Raw genomic sequence first — 12464 nt, 5'->3', positions numbered from 1 at the left:
GAATTATCGCGTGTTCGTAATTTCAAACATTTTGTGACACGTAGTAGAATTTTGATTTTTTTTATTAATTAAATAATATTTTCACATGTCACATGATAATTAGTTGAGATTATCATAATGTAATATAGACCATCCAATGATTCTTCACTTAAAAAGTGTTATTTTCAATAAATATATCACTTATCATATATTTAAAATAAAGATCCCATGATTTGACAATAATAAAATTTTGAATTTTGTTAACCTTCACAGAATAAATTAGTTAATAATAATAAAATTTTATTAAAAAAATATTTATTATATTTTTATAATTTTAATATAATAATTATATATTTTTTTATAAATTTTTTTATTTATGAATATTTAAACTCACTTCTATAAATTGAGGTTAACAAAACTCTAAAATCTTTTATCTTTTACATATATTTTTAAAATTTTATTTAAATTAAAACCATTTATATAATGCATGTAAAATAATATGACAGTAGATTCTTAAATACTATCTAAAAGAATGAAAATACAGAGAGTGACATTAAATACAACAACAAAAAGTCAAAAATATGTTTAAATAGGTTATTTAATTTGCTTTAGTCGTTGAATTGATGTATGATTAATAACAGAAATACATAATCTATATTTTTTTAACATTTATTATTAATATTATAAAAATTATATAAATGTTACTCTTTCCTATTTTTAAATTAATATTTTTTATTTTTATATATTTTTTAATTTTCAATAAAATTTAACTAATAATAAAAAAATATATTAAAAATAATGTTGCTAGCATTTTTTTTATGTATTTTATCTTTTTAATTATTTTATTTCATTTGTCATTTTAATTCTTAATTGCTTTTTTATTTTTATTTTCTTCTTCTGTAATTTTATATTTTTAATCCCTTAACTCTTTCCTTGATCATTTTTAATTAATTGTTTTTTCACTTTATTTCCTTTTTCTTTGCCAAATTATATAATTAGTTTTTCTTAGGCAAGATATTAAATTTAAAATTTGTGTATTAAATATGCCTCCAAAAAACTAACTTTACTTAATTTGAGGAAGATTGTTTGATATAAAAATACATAGTTTAAATAAAAATAATTAACAAATTCGTTTAAAAGCTAATCTTTAACTAAAAGTTATTAAGTTAAAATTACTTAACAAAGATAAATAATATAAAAATGTTCTTATATAAATTTTATATATTTTTTATTTTAGAATTATTAGACGTCCTAAGTCCCATAAATTCCCAGAACGTGATTTTTTAATTTCCTAAAATGATGTTTCAGCAGAGGTGTTCAAAATTTAATAAAACAATTTTAAATCAATTAAGTAATTGATTAAATTAAAAATCATATTTTTATATTACATTTTAGTTTTTTTTTTAAAACCAGATTATACTTATCAATTATCATATATTTATATTATTTTACATAAAATTATTTTTCTTTAATATCATCATAAAAAATTATAAAAACGTGGTACATCAGTTTTATTTACTCTAAAACTTTCGCTTCTTTTAATTTTAATTGAGTATTTTTTATTTTTATTTTTCCCTTAATAAAATTAATTTTTTCATTTTTTATCTTTTAATTAATTAACTACTTTAGTAAATTTTACAATTCACAAATATTTTTAATATATATAATTTAATAATTAATTTTTAAAATTTTTTAAAATAAATATATGTAAATAAAATTATTTTAAAAAATTTATAAAAAATTAATAGAAAATATAATAATAATAATAGTAGTAAAATTCAAATTGAATTGGATATTATTTGTATATTGAGTCATAAGAATTTTGATTTAAAAATAAAATCGTACGAAATGCATCTGTTTCTAAAACCTGTACACACAAGTACAAACTGTTTTGCCCTCCCAGAAGACGGGAATTGCTTGCTAGCTTCTGCCCTCGGTGTCTGCTCTCTCTTTCACACAATGTTTAAGAAGAAGCTTTGCATACCCCTTTTGAGGCGCACGTTAACTTCAATACCTCAACAACACTTCACCTCAACTTTTTCTACTCAGATTAAACTTTGTGTTAACCATGTATCACCCTTCGCCCCCAAGGATCTTCCTTGTCATAATAACCCCACGTCCTGTTATTATTATTCACTCGGGTGTCTCGGATTTTACGGGAAAAGTTTGTGCTCAGAATCTGCTGAGAAAATGAAAAGTGGGTGCTGGAATTGCCATGCTGTCAATCAATCAGCAACACCTTTCTTGGTTTGCGACTCATGTCGCTGCATTCAACCCGTCGATGATTCCATTGACTATTTTCAAATTTTTGGGTCGTAAGTTTCTAGGGTTTTGTTTTATTGTTCTGGGTGATTAAATTGTTGACAAAGTTTTCATCTTTATGACAATTCATCTTGATTGATCGGTTTATAACAATGGGTTTGTTATTTATATGGATATTGTTGATTCAATATGCTTTGAGCCACATAGAGATTTCATTTTTGTAGTAAATTGGTAATTAATAGTTACTAGGAAATTGCTTTTGTTGTTGATATTATTATTATTATTTGGTTCTAGGTAATTGGATTTATTTTCAATGTTGTAAATTTTGTTTTTTTGCTCTCTCTCATCAATCTGAAATAAAAACTATAATACTATATAATGTGTCATAGTTGGCTTTTAAATTTATTTCTGAATTTCATTAGCAGGACATTTGTGCTTCAGATTTTGTAATGAGTAAAAGAGAAATCTATTGATTTGTTTTCTGATAAATTTAAATATATGAGTTAAGTTTAAATTTTAAATTTCAAATTTCAAACAGGGAGAGGAAGTATGATATAGAGGGTGAGAATTTGGAGGGCAAGTACAAAGAGTGGCAAAAGAAACTGCATCCTGATTTAGTACATTCAAAGTCTCAGGTTGGTGGGATGGATATCCTTTCTTGTTCCTTTTTATGTCATTTTTTTTTTTCTTCTTTCTAATTTTCCTTTTTAGGTAGCAAAGTTGAATGTGTTTCTGGAGAAACTAACAGACTTTTGTTCTAATTCCTTCAATTGGTTAGAAAGAAAGAGATTTTGCTGCTGAACAATCTGCAAGGGTGATTGATGCATACCGAACACTTAGCAAGCCTTTGTCAAGAGGGATTTACATGGTAAGCATACTTCCATGTGAAGATTCAAACATGTTTGATTACAGTAACAGAAATCTCTACAGATTATGAAAATCTTAAAAGTCTATAATGGTGATATTGTATTTGTGATGAAGAAATTTATTATTGGATCTGTAAGTCATCAATATAGGCTTTACGTGAATGTCTGTGCTTTTATATTTTGTTCATCCCAATTGTTTCTTCTTAAGTGTTACCAAGTAATTTGTGCCTTTTTTTTTTTTTTTTTTCAGTTGAAGCTTTATGGAGTAGAAATTGATGAAGAACAGACAATTTCAGATCCAGAATTACTTGCAGAGGTAACTGAATAGAGTCTTATTTGTTTTCAATGTGAAACTTCTTATAACTTCCTATCCATGGTAAACAAAATATTAGTGAAACAAGTACTTTAAAAAATGAGTGGATTTTTCCTCAAAGAAATCATGATAGGTAGTTGTTTTTTTCAGAATTTGGAAACCCATTTCCATTTTGAAGTGGGTTTTGTCAGTTTTTGGGACATTGATTTGCTTTAAAGTGAAAATAACATATGAATTTTAAATATAAAAAATACATTTCATCTACTTATATGTTCTAGGAAATGAATGCAGCATTTTGTCGCAGGAAAATATTTTCCTTTTGTTCTCCTTCTCCTACTCTCTCCTACCCTTTTTTTTATTTCTTTCCCTTAAGTAATTGGTCATCCTTTTTCCAGAACTTCAATTGAATTCTGGAATATTTGTGCTCAAATTAATGGTATATATTATTGACTTTCTCTTATCTCGTGTTTCACTCTTCTGCAGAAGGAAAGTATAGCTTCCAATCTTATTATTTTGCTACATTTTACTGCAGATTATGGAAATCAGGGAAGCAGTTGAAGAAGCAACTAACTCTGAGGCTTTGAATCACATTCTTACTCAGGTATGTCTGGAAACTCCTTGCAAGGAAGAAGTACACAAAGAGAATGCACAATCATTTCAAATCAAGATTTTAAACTGTCATCCAGATGCAGGAGAAGCTGGAAAATTGGTCTATTGCCTTTGGTAATGCTTTTCAAAGTCAGAACTTTGAAGAAGCAAAATTGGCAATTAGGAGAATGACTTACTATAGTCGTGTAATTGATGAAGTTGTGAAGAAGCTTTGATATAGGTAACATCAACATTTTCTTTTGCCTGATTCAGTAAGCTACGCTTGGTAGAGATGAAAGTAAGAAATTTGAAAAGAATTGTTGCTTGTGATAAAAAGTGCTTTATGCTTACTGCAAGCAGGTTGATGAGAACGAAATGATAATAGATGATAGCTATTCTCATCTCATCCATCATTTTTTAATGCAAATTGAGTGAAAAAGATCTGAAAACAGAAGTTAAAAGTAACTGTTATTACTTAAAGTAAACTTGTCACACATGCCCCTTTAAATACTAGAATCCATAAGATGGGACTGATGGGAAATTTAGTCTACCATTTCATACCTCTGTTTTCACTCCTATCATGCAAGAGTAAGACTAGAGCAATTCATCCATCACCAGTCCTTTAACTTTCCTACATTTCTGCAAGAGTTCCTGTGCCAAACCTTATGTCATTTTGATTCTATCTCATTTTTTACCTCATAGAAAGCTGCCTGAAAAATCTTGGTAGAGACAACCTCAGTTTGAGTTTATCAAGCAGAGGAAATGATCTCACCATATATTCATTTTTTAAAGAGGATGCTATTATCTTCATTTTCAATCTTTCATATGCATACTCAAGCACAAGTCTGCATGACATTTATGTTGAAAGTGATTCTATCAGCTAATTTACGTACTCATGGAGACAGGCTTCATGCTCTGGGAACATTTCCACCGTTGATTTTAAGTTGGTAGTCTAAAGTTGGTGTTAATGTGCCTAAAAACAATGATGGATATATTCCTCGAGCATGCGTTAATTGCTGCTCCAGGGAGCATGCAATAATTTCTTTGTAGAAAGTGTGGAATAGTTGTTTTTCTGAAATTCTACCATATCATAAAATGTCCTACTACCTTGGGCTATCTTTATAGTTCGGTTTATTCTTTAATTGACAATTTCTGACATTATTGTCACCCAATTTGCAGGACCTCGTAGCTGTTGTACCTGTTCTGTTTTTTTGCTTCAAGGCTTCCAGAGTAAAATGTATATCTCTGTCAACAACTGATGATTCTACTGATATATTATTTCTCTAGTTTACTGCTTTGGAAATGTGATAGATACTCTATCTAAGTTGCCCCTGCTTGTAATTCTGTTTTGCCTCTGATTCCCTTTATTTCATATTATTTATTATATTAGTGTAGGCTTCAGGAGCTATTCCTTTGAGGGCAAACGATAGTTCAGTTGTCCGTTTGAAGAATTTGACTCATTTGTCTCAATGAACTGGCCTAAACAGTAAATCACCATTTGATTTCGCTGTTTGTCTCGGGGGACCTTATTAGTTCTCTTTGTACATGATGGAGTTCACATCTTGTCACATCAAGAGGCACATCTTAAGAACGAACACCCTTTCAGATTCACTGCATGCAACTGAGCAATACTTTTGTATTTCCTTCACATAATTTCTTTTGTAGTATTATCCTCACCAAAGAGCGGATTATCTTCGGAATTTTGTTGCACTTGTATTTGATGATGTAGCCTGTAAAGGTGTTTTGTGGCAACTCGTTGCTAAATTGTCTTACGTTAGGTCTTATTTATAAAAAATAATTACAAATATTTTATCTTAATTATAAGAAGTAAAGATTTATTTTTAGATGTATTGATTGTTTAATTTTTTTATACTTTTATTTATTGTAAATTTTGTGTTATTGGGTCACTAATAATTCATATAAGTATTTTTTTTATTTAATATATAAGACAAGACATCAATATGACTATAAATTTATCACATATAGCTATTTTTTTATTAGTTTTAATGAATTAATTATTTGTTTTTTTATAAATAAAATCGAAAGTAGCATTAAATTTGATTAACTTTATTAAAGAAAGCAATCAAATATGCTTAAATATGTATTTAATTGTTATGAATATGACTAATTTTTGTTTTATTTTATTTTATTGGTTTTGGTCCTAATAGATTTTTAAAAAAAATTCTTTTACTTCTTTGTGATAACACGTTCATCAAAAAGTAATCATGGAAATTATTTTCAAAACTTTTAAAATAGAATTATAATTAACAACAAAAATTTTGAAGGACTAAAATCAAGTTCAATCATATTTAAAGGGGCTTAAAAAAATATTTAACCCAAACATATTGTTAAATTTTACAAGATTATTACTTTCATGGCTTTTACAAAATAGCATCACTAAGATGAGAGCCCCCTTTTTGGGAGAACAATTTCAAGCTGCATGGACAACATGCTGGATGTCAATTAGAACGAGAAAAAACAGTAGCATAGATCCAACATCTAAAAGTCATGAGAGAAAAAAATCAAGTTAAGACCTTGCGCTTTCTTATTAGTTCTGATTTTTGTTGCAATACAAAACGGGCCAAATCATTTTTACCCTCTCTGTTTAGCCCATAAAAAACTGTACGAAAGTTAATAGTACTTGGAACAATCCCACTATCCATCATTTCAGAAATAAGTTGCATTGCTTCTTCAGATCTTCCAACCTTACAGAGGCAAGTAAGGAACATAGAATAAGTTTTAAAATCAGGAGAGGGTCCTTTAACTTTCATATGGTAGAAGATATTCCATGCATCAGTAGGCCTCCCAACGTTCATATACCCACGTATAAGTGAAGAATATGTAATAATGGTTGGTTCATACCCTGACTGTAGCATCTCCTCAAAAGTCTCAATAGCTTTTCCTACTTGTTTCTCTCTGAAGAAATGAACTATAAGAGATGTATAAACATGAATGGTAGGTGTTATGCCCTCCTTTTTCATGGCGTCCACCTTGGTCAATGCCTCTTCTAAGCGACCCTTGCGTAATAGACCATGAACAATGCTTCCACAAGTTAGCTGATCTAAACTAGATTTCACTGTTCCAACCCCTTCAAGTAAGGTCAATGCTTCTTCCACTCTCCCAGCTCTACAAAGAGCCCTCATAAACAAGGAATAGCTAAGAGGGACTGTATAGCCAAATCTTTGAAGAGAATCTGTGCAAACTCTAGCCTCTGACAGTTTACCAACTTCACATAAACAACCAAGGTAAGTTACAATCAATTCTTTGTCAGGGACATATCCTGCACTAATCATCTCATCATATATTTTGAGGGCATCGTCAACCTTCCTTCCTTTCCTCCCACAAAAGGCAATGAGCAGATACTTGTATGTACTCCTACTTGGTGTATAACCATCGGCTTTCATCTCTTTGAAACAATTCATGGCCATCTTGGTCAAACCTGTTCGGCCATAAAGCATTATCATGATTGTCCATGTTTCTGATGTTATTGGATAACTATTTCTTCTCATTTCGAAGAACAGGCTGCGCATATGCTTAAAATCTTTTCCACAGCCTGCAATTTTGATCGCCATGTTGTAAGATTCTGCAGTGTGTCTACAGTTGGTTTGCTTTCCCACCCATGAAAAAAATTTCAGGACAGAGCTACCATGCATGTTGCAATTTTGCAACGTCTTCATAACAAGTTCAGGGGTGAACTGAATGGTGCTTTTCTCCAACTTTTCTTGGATTAAGGACCAATCCATAGAGGATGAAAGAATCCTACAAACTTCATGAACATCCTGCTCACTGAAAGTCTTAATGTGTGGATGTATTACAGAGCAATCTACTTTTTCTGACTTTGATTGGTGAACTTCCATGTCCTCGTCCACCTTAATTCTCAAAGATACTTGTTTGTCCGAATCCTTGAACATTTTGGGATCAAGTGTATATATTTTATTCATCTGCTGGATTTTCTCTTTCACATTAAGCTCCCCCTTGTTCTCCATATAAGTTATAACCCAATGGAATACTTTATCTTGAATTTTAATCTTCGAAGCCTGCATGTCGTGTAATACCTTGACAATTTCATCTGCCTTTGAGGCCTTGCAAAGCTCCTTAATAAATACTGCATATGATTTCAAAGTGGGCTTGATGCCTTGGCAATCCATACTCTTGAAAACCTTCCATGCGTCAGATATGCGGTTTTGTGAAACATGACCGGCAACCATAGCTGTTATTGCCACAACATCTGGCTTAATTCCTTTTCCCAGCATCTCATCATACAGCATGCAGGCTTCTTCACACCTACTCATCCTAAAGAGATGCTGTATCAGTTCTGTATATGTGGAAATAGTAGGCACACAGCCAGATTCTTTCATGCTTTGAAACACATCGAGTGCCCTGTGAACGTCATTTCCCCCCAAATACCCATTTATGATGATCCCGTGAACCTTCCCGTCAACCATATCCCTTCTCTTCATGATTTCAACAATCTCTAAAGCATCTGTAATCCTGCCCGCCTTACACAGCCCTTTCACCAAGATCTCAAAATATTTGGGTTCAAGAGCTAAATCTTTATTTTTTATGTCACGAATCAATTCTAAAGCCTCTTTAATCCTCCCAGAAGTGCAAAAACTCTGCAGCATGCAGCCATGAACATAGTTTTCTGGCATCAGGGACAACCGAGTCATTTCATTTCCCAGCAAACTAACAGCTGCAACATCTCCTGATCTTGCCACGCAGTTCATGAGCATCTTATACAACCTCACATCAAGCACCATCTGCTTCTGAACCATGTCATTGTAGAACTCCATAGCAATGTCTCCCTTGCCCGAACTGCAAAGCGAACGGATTATTGCACTATACGAAACTACATCTGGTTCACAACCACATCTTTTCATATTTTCAAAGGCTAACAATGCTTTGCTGATTTTCCTTGCCTTCCCATAGTGGGTTATGAGAATGGTCCACGTATTAACATCTTTTTGAACTTCATATTCATCCATTTCTTCCACCAACTTCTTTACCAACCCAAATTCCTTAGCTTCTCCAGCAATGCACAACATGGTATTATACATCTGTGTTGTGTGACTAAAACCATCCTTGAGCTTCAGCCAATTGAAAATCCTCATAGCCAACTGAGGCATTTTGAAGCATCTTTTCAACACTCTGTCAAAAACCTCACTTTTCAACCCATAATTCAGATTCTCTAACCTCTCTTCCACAGAAGAGGAATCATTTTCCGCTCTAACAATTTCAGTAATCTCACCAACAACCCGACTCAAATCTTCTGCACACATATTTCCCAACTGGGCATCTTCCAAAATGTTAAAGCTTTCGTCTTTATCGTGCAAAACATTATCAGCAGCAATTCCACAAACACCTTTAGTGCAAGTTGGTTGATCCTTGAAACCCACTTCAAAATCTTGTTTTTCAAGGGAAAACAAAAACGAAGATGGGAATTGGTCTGGGATCACGGGATCAGCGCCTAAAATCTCAGTGATCTCATTGAAAAGTGCACGGGAAGCATCGGTGTCTGAGGGCTTGTTGTTGCTGGGATGTCGTGTTATTTTGTGAGGGTGCGAAAGCTTTGAGGCGTTAGAAAAGTGCAAAACGTGAGATTGTGAAAGGAGAAAGGAATGCAGAGATCGGAGCTTGGCTAATGCTTTCATGATCTGCTTGTAAATACTGTTGTCACAGAACACACAACTTTTGCTTCAATTATATAAACAAGATAGGCGTTAATTGAAATATTTGTTTTCAACGTTTTAAAGCAATTTAGATGTTTAGAAAATAATTTTCATCCATCTAATAGTTATATATTACCTAATTATTTGTGTTTAATTTTATTAAAATTAAACATTTACAATATTGTTACTAAATTATTTGTTAAATTTAACTTTTTTTTTATTAAAATACCCAAATTTGATGTTTGATATTAAAAATTTTGAAACTTATATTTAACTCATTAGCTTATTTATATTTTTAAAATTTTTTATAAATATTAAATAAAATTTTATTCAATAAATATGTTTATGCTAAAAGTATAATAAAATTTAACTTTATTTACATAAAGTTACTTTGATATTAGAAAGTTAATATTTTGATTATAAACTTATAAAACTTAAACTTAACTGATTAAATAATCAAATTTAAATTTATTTATTTAATTAATTAAGTAAACTTGAACAAATATTTATGCTATAAAGTTTAATTTATATTCTTAAATTTTTTAAAAATAAAAAATAAATATAAAATTTTAAATATGTCCTTTTTAAATACATAAATCATACAAGTGAAATAATTTGTAATTTACACACAAATCATTTCTATCTAAGTGCAACTTATGCTTGAAGATAGTTACGAGTATGACTATGTTTAAGCATAAGTCTTGGGAGGTTACTTGTATATAAAAGATTAAGTTGTTTTATCTTAATATGAGTTAATCTTTGTTAAGCGTTTTTATCTTATTTATGTGTTTCAATCAAAGTTATTTTTTTTTAGAAGTTCTTATTTAAATGTGTTTCATGACCATGTTTTAAAGGAAGATGAATAAATAAAAGTAGAGATAGAAGAAATGGAGATATTGAATGTAAAATAATGGTCACCATTATGCCTTTAGGTACCTCTATGTGTGCTTATATAAAATGTTAGGGGTCAAAAGATAAGTCAATTAAGAATAACACATTGATTGTTGTTAAATGTTATAGTGACATTTCACTTTCATCTTATTTTTGGTAGTTTTAAAGACATTAAGAAGTAAAACAAATCTCATGCAAGTGATTAAAGGGTAGAAGAACTCAAGGTCTTGTAAACTTTACATACTTTTAATGTGGGACTCAAGTCCCATATTTGAGTGAAGATAAATATCACAATGCCGACTTCATTACGTATATCGCTCAGAGATATGATTGAAGACTATGATACTAATTGATAAAAACTTTAGAAAATCTCCTAAGTTATAAACAATGGTGATGCATCATTTCGATCTGGTCATATAACTTGGTTGTATTTGTTATAAATCAAACTTAAGACAACTAAGTTAAACTAGAATAACATCTTACTACTTGGTCTATGTGCCTAATGGTTCAAGATACTTTCTTTGTTAACACCAAATGTCAAACTTAAATGCTTACATTTCTTAATAATTTTTATAAAATTAAGATTAATTAATTCAACTATTAGTTTGAAGATTTTTATTAAGTATATTAACATTATAAAACTTCATATAAAAATAAAATTAAAAGATACTTCATCATATTATTTTATTTTAATAAATATTACACTTTTATAATATAAGCAAATATCTACTATTAGATAAAATACTTATACATGTCTAAATTATGTGAAATTTAATATATATAATTATGAAGATAATATAAAATGATTTAAGATTTATATTTGTTAATTTTGCACTCTAGAAAAAATTATTAACAAGTATAAATATTTAAGTTTAACATTTAGTGTCAATAAATCTTAACTCTCTTTTTTTATAAATATAATATCAATTATTCAATAATTTTATAAAATAAGAATAAAAATAAATTAAAAAAATTATTAAATAAATAAAATACTATAATTTGTTGTTGTAACAAATGCATGTTATATATCCTTATTCTTTATTAATGATTATAGAAGATACTATATTATGTGTTGATACTATTGATCTGGTATTACTTATCCTTATTTTTATTAATGCTTATAGAAATATGTGTTAGCACGATTGATCCGTTATTGGTAATTTGTGTTATTATTTTCTGCAAATAAATTCTAAATATATTAAATTTTTTTAGATAAATGAAACATATCCTAATTAATTAATTTTTTTATGTAGAATAAAGAAGCTAAAAACTAAGACATTTTGAATGTGAGATTTAAAGATAAATAAATTTTAGATACTTAAATTTGATTACAAGACAATATGTCAACTTTATTTTTTCTTTTATCCTCTCTTAATTTCCTTTTTAGTATTTTTTTAAAATGTGAATTTGGTTATTTTTTAATTTAATAATATATTTTTTACTTAACCAAAATTAAGTGCTGACATTTATTTGAAAATAAAATAACACCACTCAAAAATTGTACGTAAGAAAAATAAAAATATATAATTTAAAAATAAATATTTTTTCACCATTTTCTCCTCTGTCTGCAAATACATTTAAAACTTTTACAACCTATATATGGCCATGTAAATATATAAGGTGTATTTGCTTTATATTTTAAAATTAGTTTTGAACACCAGCATTTCTGGTCTCTGGTGATTGATGGAATACAGCTATCCAATGTTTAAAATTAGTTTTTAACAATTATTTCTTATAGATAAGTTAGACGTAATTTTAAAAATAAAATTATTTAAATAATTAATGAATTTAATATTTTATAAATTTTAAATTTATATCCATTATATTTTGGTAAAAGTACTGGGTCATAATTTTATTCTCATTATTATAAATATCTTTTTGCAAAAGCAACAGTAG

The 12464-nt window shown here is 29.1% G+C and overlaps 2 protein-coding genes across 2 annotated transcripts; one reads left to right on the top strand and one right to left on the bottom strand.

The window, feature by feature from the left end:
- The first annotated feature begins 1827 nt into the window (after positions 1–1827).
- Positions 1828–5822, top strand: LOC113871383 (iron-sulfur cluster co-chaperone protein HscB, mitochondrial). The gene is made up of 7 exons (XM_027508476.1): positions 1828–2294; positions 2780–2876; positions 3020–3109; positions 3358–3423; positions 3953–4021; positions 5188–5245; positions 5404–5822. The coding sequence occupies exons 1-7, from the start codon at positions 1828–1830 to the stop codon at positions 5436–5438; spliced, it is 882 nt and encodes a 293-aa protein (XP_027364277.1). The 3' UTR covers positions 5439–5822.
- Positions 5700–9683, bottom strand: LOC113872116 (putative pentatricopeptide repeat-containing protein At5g06400, mitochondrial). The gene has a single exon (XM_027509394.1). The coding sequence runs from the start codon at positions 9657–9659 to the stop codon at positions 6531–6533; it is 3129 nt and encodes a 1042-aa protein (XP_027365195.1). The 5' UTR covers positions 9660–9683; the 3' UTR covers positions 5700–6530.
- Positions 9684–12464: the final 2781 nt, after the last annotated feature.

The sequence above is a fragment of the Abrus precatorius genome, unplaced genomic scaffold (genome assembly GCF_003935025.1).
Source record: "Abrus precatorius isolate BTA unplaced genomic scaffold, Abrus_2018 Scaffold7, whole genome shotgun sequence".
NCBI lineage: Eukaryota > Viridiplantae > Streptophyta > Magnoliopsida > Fabales > Fabaceae > Abrus > Abrus precatorius.
The sequence above is the reverse complement of the archived record's forward strand: the minus strand, read 5'-3'. Positions and strand labels throughout refer to the sequence as shown.